At 43.5% G+C, this 19,250-nt stretch overlaps 1 protein-coding gene across 1 annotated transcript in view; it reads right to left on the minus strand.

Annotated features, from left to right (window-relative positions):
- Positions 1–424: 424 nt before the first annotated feature.
- The window catches only part of CIMIP6 (ciliary microtubule inner protein 6), a 30,677-nt gene continuing 11,851 nt past the window's right edge, over positions 425–19,250 (minus strand). Inside the window, exons 4-5 of the mRNA XM_073673343.1 lie at positions 4,667–4,782; positions 425–826 (exon numbers count right to left, since the gene is read on the minus strand). Coding sequence (XP_073529444.1) covers positions 680–826; positions 4,667–4,782 — 263 coding nt within the window. The 3' untranslated portion in view covers positions 425–679. The remainder of the gene's footprint in view (positions 827–4,666; positions 4,783–19,250) is intronic.

A 19,250-nucleotide genomic window follows, 5' to 3' on the forward strand; every position in this document is an offset into this window, starting at 1 on the left:
GACAAGAGGAGAAACTGAGCTACAGCCATGACCTATTGTCAGTGGTGTGTGTCTTGTGTTATCTGCCTCCAGATTTATAATGGAGATGTAATTCACATTGTATTCCTGCCCACTAATATTCATAGCACAAGCTCAAATTTTGAAATTAAAAACAATACAAAATATGTTTTTCCATCTCAGATTGAAAATCAGCAGGGTATATAAATGGTATTTTACCAAATCTCATGCACATCACATGCTGCAGTAATAATCCGCAGAGGAAACAAACCTGTGGTGACGTTGTGAATTTTCACAGCAGCTTTTCCCCTATATAATGTAACTTTAAAAGAAGTTTAACATTAAATAAAACTTTTTTTACGCTGAATTCCCTGTTTGGATATGTAATAATAGAACACACAAAAGTAGTAGAAGACGGCTTTTATTTTACAATGTCAACATGAATGTCAAGACACCGATGTCGAAGTCAAACCCCATTGATGGTCTCAGGGCTCCATTGATCACCATCACCGGTAAAGGAGAGGGACTTTCTTCTGGATGTCTGAGAACTGCCTGAATTGCTCCATTCTGTGGCTGTAATTTAGGGATCGGTCTTGGCCGCTTCTCTGAATTCTGTTTTTGATAAGTGAGCTTCAGCAGTGAAACATCTGCTGGGAACCATACAGGCAGATACTGGGTGAGGTCATGCTGCTTTCCACTGAGTTTCCTCTTTCTGTTTGTAGCTATTGAGTGCATGTGACCCTGTGGCATTTAGGAACAGCCTAGATCCCTGAGGAACGGCTGAACCACTCTCTGTTTTTATCTCTCTCCACACAAAGCCTCCATGACGCTGAAAAAGGAAACAGAGTTGACATTAGCCAGAGGAACACAGGCAGAATGAAAATGCAGCTGTGGACTGAGCTGAAATACCGGCCAAACATCCATGTGGTTATATGACTTTCCTGGACATTAGCCTGGTAGTGATGGCAAAAAGACTATTCAATGAAGCTCCCCAAATCCATCACAGTAGCGAGGAGCAACATCTGAAGCTACCAATTTATAAGAGCTCTAGGGTCGGGTGATAAAATGACCTCTGAGATACTAAGACTCTTAAAGAGGTTTGTCCACTACTTTATCATTGATGATCAATGTCTGATCGGTCGGGGTTCGACACATGGCATCCCAGCCGATCAGCTGTTCTTGTTGGGCGGACATACTCACTTGCGTAGCAGAAGACAGAGCAGCTCTGCAATTGAGCACTTCTGGCTGGTGGCAGCAGCTGACACCGAGAACAGCTGATCGGCGGGGGTGACGGGTGTCGGACCCTGACTGATCAGACATTGATGACCTATCCTAACGATAGGTCATCAATGATAAAGTAGTGGACAACCTCTTTAAAGAAGCACTCCTTTCAAAAATGTTATCTTGCACTCCTCATATTATGCAGCACTGTGTACTAACAATTTCTCATTTTGCCTTTCTACCCAGCCAATTTTTCTCTCTTCCATTAGGTCTATGACATCACGTGATTAAACACTGACTAGCTGAATCCTTCTAAGCTCTATGTGGAAAGAAGTCTATTTTCCCTGTATGAGTCATGAGTCACTGCAAAAGTCCCTGGAAAGGGGAGGAGGGAGCAGCTGGGTCAGGAGTTGAAGAGGGGAATGATAAATGAAGGGACAAGAGACTTCCTGCTTCTACATAGAGCAGAGAAAAGAGAAGAATTAGCTGGGTAGAAAGGCAAAATGAGCAATTGTAAGTACACAGTGCTAGATAATATGCTGACTGCAATACATTAAGAGGATAAAAACTTTGATCGAAGGAGGAGTGCTTCTTTAACTAGATATTATTCCATTTCATGTTATTTTAGTTTTCTGTTTTCAATGACCTTAAACTCTTTTCTAAAAAAAATATTCCCATTTTGAAGATGAATAAATATTCTTCCTATGTTGGTGTCAGTCACTATTCACATTCCATAGTTCCAAACAGAAAACTAGAAATATACAATGTAGCCACTGGTATATTTTTTACATTGTAGGAAAAGTGTTTTTTCTACATCCCATCTGCTCAAGCCCTTACTGTGCTAGCTACATACTACTTAAGAAAAGTAGACCAGGAGACTGGTAAAGCAAAGTGCAGGCAAACTTTTTAGTTTGAGTTTTTAGAGATTTCACACCCCCTCAACATCTAAGTGTCCAGTGGGTCACTTAGCGCTCTTTTTTATTCTTGGTACTTCAACCAATTTCTTAGACAGCACGTATGTACTACAGTAGGACTATAGCAGGAAAAGGGTCACAGCACAGATCTGTACACTTTGTATGAAAACACAAGCTCTCTTGGTTTGGACTCATTCAGAAATAGTTGGAACAGACTCAGTTTCGACAATTCTTCACACAAAACAATAGTAGGTTGAGACAGGCCAAGAATAAAAAGCTACACATCCAATCTTCACATACCCTGGCACAACTCCAGCCAGTGATGCTTATCCATACTTTATACATGCACTAGCATCTGTTAGTAGGAACAACCCTCCTAAAGCTGTCTATATGGGCCTGTAGGTCATACGAAGCTGAATAAAATGATACTTTGATATCAGTAATCCAATGTCTTATTAAAGAGAAATCCACATATTTCTTGATAAGTAAATGAGCTGTTCACAACCAGGGCTGTGGAGTCAGTAAGCCAAACCTCCGACTCCTCAATTTCCATGACACCGACTCCGACTCCACGACTCCGACTCCCTCATACATGCCTCATGTTTAAGTGATAAATTTACTGTAGCACAGATTCATCTCAGCTAAAAGTCTGGACCCTTAGATCCGGAATAGGACAGACATTTATAGGACATTTCATAACTTTCCCAAATTCTTATGAAAAAAATATTCCCCAAACTGCATTGATCTACTGTACCCAATTTATTATATATTGTTGGAGTTGGTTCGTTTTATACCGACTCAGACTCCACCAAAATGGACACCGACTCCACGACTCCGACTCCACAGCCCTGTTCAGAACTATGTGCAGGACATAAATCTCCCTTAGAATTTGCCTCCAGAGATTATTTTAAATTAAAGGGGTGTTACCAATGTGAGACGTGTAGATCAGGAGAGCAGACTGTCAGTCATTACATGTCTCACACTAGTAACACCCCTTTTCATATAAAATAAACTCTGGAGGCATATTTTCAGAGAGCTCTATGTCTGGCCCATAGATCTTAATGGCTCATGTACATTTTAAGAAAAACACAGATTTCTCTGGAATAAGACATCAAATTGCATAAATCAAGGTATCATTTTATTCAGCCTCCTATGACCTACATGCCCATATAGACGGCTTAGGAGGGTTGATCCTACTGACAGATTCCCTTCAATATTCCGCCTTCCACCTTTTAACAGTCCCACTTTATCCATGACTGTCCCAAGCTCCTGGCCATTAAAGGGGCAGTATTTATTCAAATATAGATCATATTGCTGTCTTTTTGTTACTTTAGAGACAGTCCTGTGTCTAGCACCAAAAGTATCCCAGCAACTCCTTAATCACCTCTTTTACTTTGCTCTGATTTTATCTCATATTACAGTTAAAATTGATCTGTCTGTCTCAGGAGCTCAGTCCTGTCGCCCTCCTCCTTCTTCTTCCTTTCCTGTGTATGGCTGTAAGGCTACTGGCTGCAGCAGGAGCCTCCCCCCATTGCCATTTCTACAGCAGGACAAAAGATCACTAAGGCCTGTGCACTTGGCTAGGGAGGCAGGGTTTTATTATTATTATTATTATTTATTATTATAGCGCCATTTATTCCATGGTGCTTTACATGTGAAAAAGGGGTATAATACAAGAACAATTACAATAATCTTGAACACAATGTGACAGCGACTGGTACAGGAGGAGAGAGGACCCTGCCCGCGAGGGCTCACAATCTACAAGGGATGGGTGAGGATACAGTAGGTGATGGTAGGGCTGGTCGTGGAGCGATGGTTAATGCAGGTTGTAGGCTTGTCGGAAGAGGTGGGTCTTCAGGTTCCTTTTGAAGGTTTCTACGGTAGGCGAGAGTCTGATACGTTGGGGTAGAGAGTCCCAGAGTAGGGGGGAGTAGGGTTTTAATCAGAACTGACCAGCAGAAGATTAACCCCTACATTCCTACAAGACTGACTATTTCAAGATCAAGCAAAAAAAAACATGCAGACTAAAAAACACCAAGCTGAACTGTATTTTATGCAAAATGTATACATTTATTTCTAGGTTTAATGTTTCTCTAAGTATCCTATCAAACTAACTAATAATTATAGTATTATAGGTTCTTTTTGAGCTGTTTTGGATCTCATGGTAAAAATCAACTTAGCAAATCAACATGGAGTTAATACCGAAACACAATCCTGCCGTTCCTTGTAAAACAGTCAGAGCCATTACATTTTATGTTAACTCATTTGCTATGAACATACATAGTTTCATGCATAGGCTCATTCTGGTAAAATCAACATGAGACCAATGTATGGTGTTGTAAATCCTCCGCTTACACCTTCCTCTCACTGTGTGGGAAGGGGCTTTCATTTCAGGTCCTGGAGGCTTTACACAATGAATATACTATAAACTGTATCATTAATAAAGAAAGGAACGCATATTATGATTTATTATAATGGACCGAAGAGCTTAGGATGCCTGGATATTAATCTAGAAGAAATCTGTATTTTCTTACCTTCCCCCGAATTGGTTCATTGGGTGTTAATCTAGAATCGTATTGATGCAAAAAGGAAATCTCTTCCTGCAATAGTTTTGGCAGCAGATTTGTCCCCCTGGGAGATGCTAGAGGAACTATAAAACAGTCCATGTGTTAATGACAGAGAAAATGCACATTTCCAGAGACATTTAGGAGTCATTCTATATAATTTGCTAGTAAATGAAGAAGCAAAATATTATTCCAAAGTAACACATTTACACAATGTTCTCATCAGTATAGTATTAGAGGTGATGTAAGGAGATTGTGGTAATACGGTCCTGGGTGTATGGATGATACATCAGTGGGCCTGGGTGGGTCCCAGCTACGAGACACATCATCTATAGGCATCCGGATGGCTGCCACTGATCAGCCTGGCAATATACTGCAATTCTGTAATCAACTGGTCGTAGTATATTTGTCACAAACCCATATTTAGCCAAGTTAGTGATAGGCCCAATAACATGTAAGGGTGGCCCACACTATGGGGCTAAGCTTGGTTCATTGGGAGCCATTGCTCTTTATAATAAGACAGATCTGGCACAACGTCAATTTTTGTTTTCTGCTCCTATATCGGGACAAAAAACGATACGTGAACCCAGCAGAAAGGAGTTCTGCACCCTTAGGCTACATGTCTGCAGTCACTGTATGTGACAGCAGACTTGTTAATCCTCAGATTGCACATACTGCGCACAGTAAGGATTCTGCGCTGGGAGAGGAGGTCACGTGACCATAAGTATGTGATTTGAATACAAAAGTGACATGACGACTAGTTGGGCAAGGTCTCATTCACTCCAAGGGAAATGAGTGTGGCTGGACATAGTCTAGTCTGAATGTGGCCGGAAGTATGCAAATCACATACTTAGGGTCACAAGACCGCCTGCTCTCGGAGAATCCTCACAGCACTCAGTGCGCACGATGTATGGGTTCACAAGTATGTAGTCACAAGGAGTGACTGCAAACGTGTACTCTAAGGCTGGACCACCCCTTTAAGTGCCCTAATTAGAGGGCACAAGATTAATTTACAGCAACTGCACCGGCTTAAAGAAGTTGACATTCATATATACTGAAAGATACTATAAGGGCTCATTCAGACGTCTGTGCACAGACCACAATGCATGAACTGGCCACAGGTCTCCCAAGCCGAGTGTGATAGCCTCATAGAGATATCTGAAGCTGTCATGCTCGGTCGCGAGACCTGCGGCCAGTCCATGCATTGTGGTCTGTGCTTGGACCCATTTACATGGACGTCTGAATGAGCCCTATGGACCACAGACTGCATCAATCAAATGTACATATTAATCTAGCTGTTCTCAGATAATTTGTGCATTCATTTGGTAACTCACATGGACAGTCACGTGGATATTCTTATCTCAGTGTCACAATGTCTTTTACTTAAAAAGTAACCATTTTAATTACAAAGCAAATTTCCCATCTTTACAAATTCATATTAGAATGAAATTATGAAAGTTAGTTCAGAAGTAATACTGTTATTCATCTTGGACTGTACAGGTTTGTATGAAGTTAGAAAACAATGGGTCTGCTTTATTTCCACAAACAGCACCGTTCTTGTCTAATGGCTGTGTTTGGTATTGCGGATAAGCTCCATTCACTTAAATGTACTAATACTCTTATATAACTAAAATTTGCTATATGAACAGAGAATAATTAATGCGAGGGTCATATCCTGTATTTCTATTTTTTATGTACTGACTGGTACTCTTATCATTTGATCGCCATGGTAACAGACTTTGTGGAGTACTATGAAAATTGTACAAAAATGCTTTATGTTCATTGCCTAATTTACAAAACAAAAAATATTTAGCTATAAATATAACCATTTCACTGGTTCATAAAGAGGGACTGTTCACACTTCAGTTTCTACATTTCCCGTGATGGATAGGATGGACCTGTTAGGCTACTTTCCTAAGATGAGTTTTTGATATTGCGGATTTTCTGCACCATTAAGTATTATAGGTTACTTGCATTTTTTCGAAAATATGCAGAGTAAAAAAACTCATCAAAAACTCATTGTGGGAACATAGCCTGAGATCACGTTCCCACAATGAGTATTTAGTGAGTTTTTGATGTTGCAGATTTTCTGCAACTATTAAGTAAATTAGATTACTTGTGTTTTTTTCATGGCATTTTTCTAGTGGTATTGACGCTGTATTTTTGTCTCTTCTTGGTGTGGTATGTTTTAAATAAAGCTGCTTTGATTTTGATACTTCCTGGTGTTTGGTTTTGTCAAAACTTTATGTGGATTACATGCATGTCACGGAAAAACGCACATGCGCTTTTTACCTCCGTATTTGATGCACTCAATGCAAGTCTATGGGGAAAATCTACACATAAAACTCAGCGTACCCGCAAGTGGACCGGAAATTACATTTTCTATACATCCCATTCACTTTGCTGGAACTGTAAGGCCTCATCCTCATTCAGAAGTCAGTATTTTCCACGTGCGAGAAAAACAGACCGATTATTCAGATCTCACCCATAGTGTGGTGAGTGTCATCAGTTTTTCTTGTATGTGGAGGAAAAAAAAATCTCCACCTTTTCCTTTCCGACAGTCCGTGAAAATCGATTTTTTTTCATGAACCCATAGACTTGTAGTGCCGAGTTTGTTCCGACACTCGGATCAAGAACGGACATGTCTCTGAGATTTTCCACGGACCGCTCTGTCTGACTAAAAAAATGGGCCAAAGACACAGTCCCATAGACTATCATAGGTACAAAATCACGGATAGCACTTGTACGAGAAAATCGGGCGTGTGAACGAGTCTTAAGATGCTGCATTTTTGACGCAACATCAAAACCTCACCAAAAATGCAACGCGGGAACACAGCCTTATGATCAATTTTGATTAGTGTTTTTACCCACTGGCAAGGCTGGAATTACACGTGCAAAACACAAGTGGATTAAAAAACTTTAAAGGGAAAAACTGATAATTCTCATTTTTTATGCAGTTTTGCATTTACAGGAGCTAAAAAATATGCCAAAAATCTAGTTTCTATAAACATTAGAAACTCAATGGCCAAGCTTGCCAATATCAGCATGACTGTCGAAATATCTACTGTAATGTGTATGGGGGTTTCCAATCTCTCCTCCCATGCAGATGTTGGGGAAAGGAAGGAATGGGCATGTCGGAGGTTTCCTGTGCCTGGTGCCAGGATGCCCAGTTGGAATCCAATTGTGATTCTGAGGGGAGGGATTGGGGAACAGACATGAAACGGCATGGTCTTAAGATTTCTGCTTTAAATTTGGAAGCTTGGCGAGTATGCTTTGCCTGCACACATGGTCAGAGCTGCCATGCTTCACGCCATCACCTTCGAATATGTGCCAGCATCCGGCTCTGCCTGGGCCCACGCCAATGGCAGAGTCATCCTTCCCTCTGGAAGCCAGGACCACTGCAAATGTTTGACTGAGACCCCACTAGCCGTAGCCTATTAAACACATGCACACTAGTAAGGTGAAACAGCAAACACATGCTTAGGAGAAATGGAATAAAGTCACACACTATTACGGTAGTAACAATGGTTCCTTTACAGCCTATTCACACATATATCTAAAAGAAACACTTGGAGATAAACATATACTTCGCAGCATAGCCTGTAATATACCACAGCATAGTACAACATAGGATAATTTAATACACACAATAGTCAAATACAGTAGAAAATAATTCACATTCTGAATATAACCATAAAGTATGTTATTTTGCCCAATAAAAAGACACCCACGTATCAGATGTCAAATGAGATTAGGTTTGGAAAGCAGATTTTTTATCCCTTCTGCTTAGTTTGTGCTGTATTAACTCCTTTAAAGCTGCCGAGAACCACATGAATTGATAAATTAGAGGTGAGATTTCTTTTAAAGCAGCTACAAGGTTAATATAGAAAGAGGATTTTTACCTGACAGCTGCTCATATCAAAAGAATGAAAACTCACCATGGAAGGTGCAGTTGTAGAGACAAGGTCTTATAATCACCGAGTTTATATATGTAAAATTCTGGGTTACAGTGGTAATAAATGTATATATACCACCATATATATGTATATATCGTTTTAAACTTATCACGCTTACCCACAAAGCGCTCCATGCTTCAGTACCCCCCTACATCTCCTCCCTTGTCTCAGTCTACCACCCTACACGTGCCCTCCGTTCTGCAAATGACTTGAAACTAAAATCCTCCATAATCCGAACTTCCCACTCCCGTCTCCAAGATTTCTCGCGTGCTGCGCCAATTCTCTGGAATGCACTACCCAGGACAGTTCGATTAATTCCCAATACCCACAGTTTCAAGCGAACCCTAAAAACACATTTCTTTAGACTGGCGTATCACCTAAACACACTCTGTCCATCCCAGCTTTCCCCCATATTAAAATCTTCTTCAACTTCGGGTTCAAACCAACCATGCACATAAAAGCCTCTGTCAGGACTGCACACATACTGGCTGGCGACCAGTCCATGTATTATTATTTATCCTATTCAGTATATCAAGGCTGCATTATACAATATATGTACTTTTTACCTTTTGTGTCTCCCCCACTTCCTCATAGACTGTAAGCTCGCGAGCAGGGCCCTCACTCCGTTCGATATGAGATATGCTTATTCTGTATTGTCTGTATAAGTCCCCCCTAAAATTTGTAAAGTGCTGCGGAATATGTTGGCGCTATAAAAATAAACTATTATTATTATTATTATATGTATGTACAGATGTACAGTTGAAACCAGAAGTTTATATACACGAAATTATTTTTTAATATTTGCCAAATGCCAGAATAATGAGAGAGAGAATGTTTTAAGGCATTTTTATTACTTACTGCAAAGTCAAAAGTTTACATACACTAAGATTACTATGCCTTTAAACAATTCTGGACCACCCATATGATGATGTCATGTGTTTGGAAGCTTCTGATAGGTTTTTTGGCAACATCTGAGTTAAATAGAGTCACAACTGTGAATGTATTTTAATGCACACCTGAAACACACTGCTTCTTTGTGTACCATCATGAGAAAGTCTAAAGAAATCAGCCAAGATATCAGGAAGAGAATTGTGTACTTGCACAAGTCGGGCTCATCCTTGGGTACAATTTCAAGCTACTTGAAGGTGCCTCGTTCATCTGTACAAACAATTATACGCAAGTACAAACAAGTTGGGAATGTCCAGCCATCATTCCGCTCAGGAAGGAGACGGGTTCTGTGTCCCAGAGATGAACGTGCTTTGGTCTGACATGTCATATCAACCCAAGGACAAAAGCAAAAGACCTTGTGAAGATGATGGTGGAAGCTGGCAAGATTGTGTCAATATCCACAGTGAAACGAGTATTGTATCAACATGGGCTGAAAGGTCACTCTGCCAGGAAAAAGCCATTACTCCAAAAGAAATATAAAAAAGCCAGATTAATGTTTGCAAATGCACACAGGAACAAAGTCCTTAATTTTGGGAGATATGTCCTGTGGTCTGATGAAACTAAAATTGAAGTTTTTGGGCATAATGACCATCGTTACGTTTGGAGGAAAAAGGGAGAAGCTTGGAAGCCTAAAAACACCATCCCAACTGTGAAACACGGGGGCATCATGTTGTGGGGTTGTTTTGCTGCAGGAGGGACTGGTGCACTTCACAAAATAGATGGCGTCATGAGAAAAGAAGATTATGTAGCAATACTGAAGCAACATCTCAAGACATCAGCCAGGAAGTGAAAGCTTGGGTGAGAATGGGTCTTCCAAATGGACAATGACCTGAAGCATTCTGCCAAAATGGTAACAAAGTGGCTTAAGGATAACAAAGTCAATATTTTGGAGTGGCTATCACAAAGCCCTGATCTCAATCCTATTGAAAATTTATGGGCAAAGCTGAAAAGGCAGGTGCGAGCAAGTCGACCCACAAACCTGTATCAGTTACACCAGTTTAGTCAGGAGGAATGGGCCCAAGTTCCGACCAACTATTGTGAGAAGCTTGTGGAAGGATATTCCAAATGTTTTACCCAAGTCATTCAGTTTAAGGGCAATAGTACCAAATACTAATGAAATGTATATAAACTTTTGACTTTGCAGTAAGTAATAAAAATGCCTTAAAACATTCTCTTGCTCATTATTTTGGCATTTGGCAAATATTAAAAATTATGGTAATCCTAACTGACCTAAAACGGGAAAAGTTTATTCTGATTTCATGTCAGATATTGAGAAAAACATGCATATGTGTCCTTTTATATAGTGTATGTAAACCTTTGGTTTCAACTGTGCATATATATATATATATATATATATATATATATATATATATATATATATATATATATATATATATATATATATATATCTCTATCGTTACAAAGTCACTGGCAAAGTAATGGAGGGGAGATATGTAGCACTGAGATTGTTAGCTCCAGTAATATAAACATAGGAAAAACGTTCCAGTACACGAAGTGATAAGGGGTTAATTAGCCATCTTTAGTGCTAGGGTGATTAAACACCTGTAGAGAGGGAGGAGGTCAGAGGATAAATTCCCAGCCTTATAGAGCATTTGGTGTGGGGTGGACCTGGAGGCACAAGCTCTGGAGCTGTTTTGTCATGTGAAGGAAAGATAAACCATGGGTTGTTTGTTCCTGAAGTGGGAGGTTACCAGTACCAACTGAACTGTGCCATACGTTATGTTTTGTTTTTCCTAGGCCGGGAAGACCGTGTTTGTTTTGTTAACATTGCCTCGGTTTATGCAGCACTCTTAATAAACCCAGCGGAAGACTTAAAGAGACAGTATTCCTGTGTTTAAATCTATGTGCAACCTAGTGAGCCGATCTACCACAGTTGGTGGAGAATGCGGGCAAGATCCCCAGGAAGCAAGTGTGATGGCTGTGGACAGACTGCATGTCCTGGGTCAAGGCGGCTGTAAGGATGGAACAGTGATCAGACAAAATGGAGGAGCTGATCAAGCACCTGGTCCAAAGCCAGCACCAGCAGCACCTTCAACAGCTGCAGTAGCATCAGGAGCGGTAGCAGCAACATCGGGAGCAGCTGCAGCAGCAGCTCAAGCAGCAACAGCGGGCACAACAGAAGACAAGTAAGCTGCTGATGAACAGCTGCAGCAGCAAAAGCACCAGCAGCAGCAGTACCAAGAGCAGAGCTGACAACAGCAGCAGCATATTGATGTGCTCACAGAGCCGGTTCGTGGCACAGCGGCAGCTCCGACCCCAATGTCAACTGATAATTTCTCTGTCCGGAAGGCGGTGGGGAGAGCCTTGCAGACGATGACCTTGGGTGATGACAGAGAGGCCTTTTTAACCGTTTTTGAAAGGGTCGCCGATAGAAACTCCCGCCAGAGCAGTGGGCGGAAGTCCTGACGCCATACTTAACGGCGGACCCAAAAAAGGCCTCCTATGATTTGGCCTTACAGAACGCCAAAGAATATGAAAAGTTTAAAACAGAAATTTTGGCACGCTTGGGGGTGACAATGTCAGGGCACAACGGGTCCACCGTTGGGCATATTATCAGGACAAACCCCCTCGCTCCCAAATGTTTGATCTGCTGCACCTCATCCAAAAGTGGTTACAGCCGGAGTCCTCTACCCCAGTGCAGATGGTAGAGCACGTTTTAATGGACCGATTGGTGCATTCCCTTCAGAGTCCGATGCAGACTTGGGTTGTTGAGGGAGATCCTCTGAATGCCCATGACTTGGTCGTACTGGTTAAAAGGTATCAGGGTGTCGACGGGTCTGTGGGGAGGCAACCCATTCCATACTGGGGGGGTGGAGGCAAAAAGGGGGTGGAGCATCCAAAGTCCAAGGGGGCGGCAGAGGTCATGCCAAGGCCCTCACCGGTGGATGTAATTTGCTGGAGATGTCAAAGCCCAGGTCATATAGCAGCCCATTGTCCCCTGACCACCGAGCAAATGGACTGAAGCATGGGACGCTGGTGTTCCTTCTACGCATATTCAGCTTGCGGTGTGGACTGTCCACCCGGCAAGGGGCCCCAAGCACGTCCTGTAAAAGTCAATGGCCTTCAAATGACTGGACTACTAGACTCAGGGAGTTTGGTGACCCTCGTGAGGGCCACTCTCCCTCTCCAATTGATTCCTGGGAAAAAGGTTGGTGTCCACTGCATTCATAGGTGATGCTGAAGACTATCCGGTGGCCAGAGTGGTCATTGAAACGGTCCGAGGTACTGAGTCCCATAAGGTTGGTGTGTTTCCGGATTTGTTGCACCCAATTATCATAGGCTGGGTCTTTGTGTTGTTTTGGGACTTGTGGGGGAGGGGCAGAGACCTCGATTGCTTGGGTAAGAAACAGGTTGGCAGTAAAAAAAATCTCACCAACCCGAGTCTGAATGGTTTCCCTTCTGTGTCATGGGAGAAGAAGAGAAAGTAGTATCCCCTGAGGGAGACATTCCTGAGATAGGGGTGACCAGAGAAAAATTTGGGTTTACCCAACATAGGGACCTATCTCTAAATGAAGCGTTCAGTAATGTAACAGTCATAAATGGCATAGCACAGGAGTCAGGGGTGACACCAGGTTTCCCTATTTTATGTTGAGTGGGTACTTATTGTTCCAGGTTACTAAGGTGAGGGAAAAGATAGTGGAGCAATTGTTGGTACCAGGACCCTATAGAAAAAGGGTGTTAGACAGGGTCCATTCATATGTCTTGGGTGGCCAGCTAAGGGTGGACAAAACTCAAGAACAGGTCATGCGGAAGTACTATTGGCCCAGATGTCACCGTGAAATCCTAAAATATTGCAAGTCCTGCCCCACTTGCCAGTTAACCACGACTACCTCTGCCTTCCAAAATCCTTTCATGTCGCTATCTATCAAGGCAGGACCACAGAGAAACCACAGTGAAACTCCATTTTGGCTGGACAGACCAGAAGAGTCACTGTGGCAGAGACACTGTCACCAGCCCAGAAACAACATTGCCAAGAACTGCATCAGTGGAATCGGGACCTGTTTTCAGAGTTGCCAAGACGTACGCAGGTTGGTGAACATGAAATCCTGACGGAATCACATGTACAGGTTAAAAAAAGCCGTATAGAATCTCCGAAGTCTGCCACAAGGAGATTTAGAAGGAGGGGACTAAATTTGACGTGTATCCGATACCACGCGAAGATGAACTCATACAGAGGCTTGGGTCAGCCAGATATATCACCTCCTTGGACAAAATGAGAGGTTACTGGCAAATCCTCCTCTCTCAAAGTGCCAAGAAGAAGACGGCCTCTTTTATATCTGACAGTTGCTTCCAGTATACCTGAAGCCCATTCGGGCTGCAAAGAAAGCCAGCTACCTTCCGGAGTGCCATAGACCGGATCTTAGCCCCTCACAAAAAGTATGCCGCAGCTTACCTTGACGATATTGTGATATTCAGCCTGGACTGGGGAAGTCATCTGTTTTTCCACAGTGCATCCAGCAGGTCCTGGACCTTCTGCAGATGACCTCCCCAGTCCGGGCTGAATATCACAATATCATCAAGGTAGCCTGCGGCATACTTTTTTCCCTTAAGAAGGTCGGTCAGGGGTGCAGCTATCATGGCGAAATTTGGGAAACACTGCTAATAGTATTTCACCTTTCCCAGAAATGTCCGAACCTGTTACTGGGTGACCGGTTTCGGCTAATTTTGGACTGCCTCCACCTTATTCACTAGCGGCTTTACTTTGTTTCTTCCAATGATGTAGCCCAGGTATTTTCCCTTCTTTTTTCCGATGGCACACTTCTTTGGATTTATGGTAATTCTTTGGGTTTACCATAAACCCAAAGAAGTGTGCCATCGGGAAAAAGAAAGGAAAATACCTGGGATACATCATTGGAAGAAGCAAAGTAAAGCCACAAGTGAATAAGGTGGAGGCAGTCCAAAATTAGCCCAAACTGGTCACCAAGTAACATGTTCGGACATTTCTGGGAAAGGTGAGATACTGTCAGCAGTGTTTCCAAAATTTCACCATGATAGCTGCACCCCTTGCCGACCTTCTTAAGGGCAAGAAGTTGTCAATGGCCAAATGGTCTCCTAAAGCAGAGATGGTATTCCAAGAGTTGAAGCTCAGGGCTACAGGTGTTCATCTTTCATGTGAAACACAGGCCTGGCGAGCGGCACGGTAGAGCAGATGCCCTGTTTACACTCCCCTGTTTGGTGACTGAAGGTGCCAAAACCTACTCCTTTGGGCAGAGGGGGGAGATATGTGACAATGTCACTGGCAAAGTACTGGAGGGGAGATATGTAGCACTGAGATTGTTAGCTCCAGTAATATAAACATAGGAAAAATGTTCCATCACACAAAGTGATAAGGGGTTAATCAGACATCTTTAGTGCTAGGGTGATTAAACAGGGGAGGTCAGAGCATAAAATCCCAGCCTTTTAGAGCATTTGGTGTGGGGTGGGTCTGGAGGCACAAGCTTTGGAGCTGTGGTGTTCATGTGAAGGAAATATAAACCTTTATCTTGTTTGTTGCTGAAATGAGCGGTTACCCATAGCAACAAGGACTGTGCCATGCATTATGTTTTGTTTTTCCTGATAGGCCAGGAAGGCCCTATTTGTTTTGCTAACGTTGCCGTGGTTTATGCAGCACTCTTAATAAACCCAGCAGAAGATTTAAAGAGACGGTGCTCCTGTGTCTACATCTATGTGCAACCAAGTGAGCCGATCTACCACAGTATACAGTATATATACAGGTGCATCTCACTAAATTAGAATATCACCAAAAAGTAAATTTATTTCAGTTCTTCAATGCAAAAAGTGAAACTCCTATATTATATAGAGTCATTACAAACAGAGTGATCTATTTCAAGTGTTTATTTTGTTAATGTTGATGATTATGGCTTACAGCCAATGAAAACACAAAAGTCATTATTCTAATTTAGTGAGATGCACCTGTGTGTGTGTGTGTGTGTGTGTGTGTGTGTGTGTGTGTGTGTGTGTGTGTATACAGTACAGACCAAAAGTTTGGACACACCTTCTCATGACTATGAAAATTGTACATTCACACTGAAGGCATCAAAACTATGAATTAACACCTTTTGCTTTGATGACTGCTTTGCACACTCTTGGCATTCTCTTGATGAGCTTCAAGAGGTAGTCACCGGAAATGGTCTTCTAACAATCTTGAAGGAGTTCCCAGAGATGCTTAGCACTTGTTGGCCCTTTTGCCTTCACTCTGCGGTCCAGCTGACCCCAAACCATCTCGATTGGGTTCAGGTCTGGTGACTGTGGAGGCCAGGTCATCTGGCGTAGCACCCCATCACTCTCCCTCTAGGTCAAATAGCCCTTACACAGCCTGGAGGTGTGTTTGGGGTCATTGTCCTGTTGAAAAATAAATGATTGTCCAACTAAACGCAAACAGGATGAAATAGCATGCCGCTGCAAGATGCTGAGGTAGCCATGCTGGTTCAGTATGCCTTCAATTTTGAATAAATCCCCAACAGTGTCACCAGCAAAGCACCCCCACACCATCACACCTCCTCCTTCATGCTTCACGGTGGGAACCAGGTATGTAGAGTCCATCTGTTCACCTTTTCTGCGTCGCACAAAGACACGGTGGTTGAAACCAAAGATCTCAAATTTGGACTCATCAGACCAAAGCACAGATTTCCACTGGTCTAATGTCTATTCCTTGTGTTCTTTAGCCCAAACAAGTCTCTTCTGCTTGTTGCCTGTCCTTAGCAGTGGTTTCCTAGCAGCTATTTTACCATGAAGGCCTGCTGCACAAAGTCTCCTCTTAACAGTTGTTGAAGAGATGTGTCTGCTGCTAGAACTCTGTGTGGCATTGACCTGGTCTCTAATCTGAGCTGCTGTTAACCTCCGATTTCTGAGGCTGATGACTCGGATAAACTTATCCTCAGAAGCAGAGGTGACTCTTGGTCTTCCTTTCCTGGGGCGGTCCTCATGTGAGCCAGTTTCTTTGTAGTGCTTGATGGTTTTTGCAACTGCACTTGGGGACACTTTCAGAGTTTGCCCAATTTTTCGGACTGACTGAGCTTCATTTCTTAAAGTAATGATAGGCACTAGTTTTTCTGCTTTTTTCTTGCCATAATACAAATTCTAACAGTCTATTCAGTAGGACTATCAGCTGTGTATCCACCTGACTTCTGCACAACACAACGGATGGTCCCAACCCCATTTATAAGGCAAGAAATCCCACTTATTAAACCTGACAGGGCACACCTGTGAAGTGAAAACCTCTTCTGGTGACTACCTCTTGAAGCTCATCAAGAGAATGCCAAGAGTGTGCAAAGCAGTCATCAAAGCAAAAGGTGGCTACTTTGAAGAACCTAGAATATAAGACATATTTTCAGTTGTTTCACACTTTTTTGTTAAGTATATAATTCCACATGTGTTAATTCATAGTTTTGATACCTTCAGTGTGAATGTACAATTTTCATAGTCATGAAAATACAGAAAAATCTTTAAATGATAAGGTGTGTCCAAACTTTTGGTCTGTACTGTATATATCAGTATAATGTGTATAAAAGAGAGAAGGAAACAGAGAGGGTGAGAGAGAGAGCATCCTCTATTCCAGAGGTCCCCAACCGCCGGTCCGCGGACCAGGACCGGGCCGTTGGGGTTTTTCAGCCGGTCCGCGGGGAGAGGGGGCCCCTCCAGCCTCCAGCAGGGCCGCCATCAGGGCATGACTGCCCTGACTCCAGTATGGGGCCCGGCCGGTAGGAGCCCCCTCGGAGCCCCCCTCTTGTGCGTCTCTCTCCTCATGGGGCCCCCGGCCGCATGCTAAGCGCCGGGTCCGGGACATCTTAGCGCTGCGCTGCTGCGGCAGCACCTTCATGATTCCCCTGACTTCCGGTCATGTGACGGCGCCGTCACATGGCCGGAAGTCAGGAGAACCTGGTGTCAGCGATTTGGATGAGCGCCAGGATTCTGCAGGGATCGCATGGGGGTAAGTATAACAAGTTTTATTTTTTTTTAAATACAATTAACTAGGAGTGGGGGGAATGGGAGATGCACATGGGGGGAGGGGAGAGATGAGAGATGCACATGGGGGAGGGGAGAGATGAGAGATCCACATGGGGGGGAGGGGAGAGATGAGAGATGCACATGGGGGAGGGGAGAGATGAGAGATCCACATGGGGGGGAGGGGAGAGATGAGAGATGCACATGGGGGAGGGGAGAGATGAGAGATCCACATGGGGGGAGGGGAGAGATGAGAGATGCACATGGGAGGGAGGGGAGAGATGAGAGATGCACATGGGAGGGAGGGGAGAGATGAGAGATGCACATGGGAGGGAGGGGAGAGATGAGAGATGCACGGGGGGGTGAGAGATGCACGGGGGGGTGAGAGATGCACGGGGGGGATGAGAGATGCACGGGGGGTGGATGAGAGATGCACGGGGGGGTGAGAGATGCACGGGGGGGTGAGAGATGCACGGGGGGGATGAGAGATGCACGGGGGGTGGATGAGAGATGCACGGGGGGGTGAGAGATGCACGGGGGGGTGAGAGATGCACGGAGGGGATGAGAGATGCACGGAGGGGATGAGAGATGCACGGAGGGGATGAGAGATGCACGGGGGGTGGATGAGAGATGCACGGAGGGGGATGAGAGATGCACGGAGGGGGATGAGAGATGCACGGGGGTGAGCTGCACATGGGGGGGTGAGAGATGCACATGGGGGGGTTATGTTTACATAACTTTGTTGCCTTATGAAGGGCGGGGGGGCCCCCAAAAATTTCTTGCACAGGGGCCCACTACAGTCTGTGTCCGCCCCTGGGATGAAGTAAATGCAGCTGAACAGCAGCTGTCAGGACAGCTGCCCTGTCCTGCTGCAGGGCGTGATGGGGCCTCAGTGATGCGGCTCCTGGCACAGCACATTATGTGGGGCTCCTGGCATAGCTCCTGGAGGGGACCTGGTCTACACTATATGATAAGTATGCACTAAACTCCAAATCCCTCCATTACCCCGCCCCCATATGACCAAAGCCCCGCCCACCCCACCCCCTCCTTGCTGGGCCATGGAAAAATGATCTTGCTTCAAGCCGGTCCCTGGTGCAAAAAAGGTTGGGGACCACTGCTCTATTCTAACTGAATGATGTGTCACTTACAATGTGTTACATTAGTGGGAAGGGTCTGTTCCTTTTTTTTAGCCTTTTTTTGTTTTAATATCTGACTCTTTGTAGCCGAACACAAAATGATTAATGATCAGATCCAAATCATTATAATATAATTTATCATTGATACAACGGATCATTCAAAAATATAATCTACAAAACAAACCTTGTTAGGTGCAATAAGCAATGGAAATATATGATTGATTTCTCTGGGTGACAAAACATACAGTAATGCCGTTCACTACAGAGCCTATAGAGGTTGCATCCAGCTTTCCGTAGACCCTTGAAATGTATTCATACAAAACATTTTAGTGCACTCATAACACAGCAAAAAGCATTTTTTTTTATGGCTCATTCACACTACTGTATTTTCGGCCCGAGTGCTTTCCTTGAAAGAAACACATCGCACTAGGATAAATGTTATTTCATGGGGCAGTGTATATGAGCGATTTTTTTCACTGACTGAATCTGGGAGGGAAAATAATCACAGCGTGCATTCGTTTCCACTGTAAATCAGATGAGTCTCGCCCA

Source organism: Phyllobates terribilis, unplaced genomic scaffold (genome assembly GCF_046119375.1).
Source record: "Phyllobates terribilis strain yellow unplaced genomic scaffold, ASM4611937v1 Scaffold_3__8_contigs__length_932513732, whole genome shotgun sequence".
Taxonomy (NCBI): domain Eukaryota; kingdom Metazoa; phylum Chordata; class Amphibia; order Anura; family Dendrobatidae; genus Phyllobates; species Phyllobates terribilis.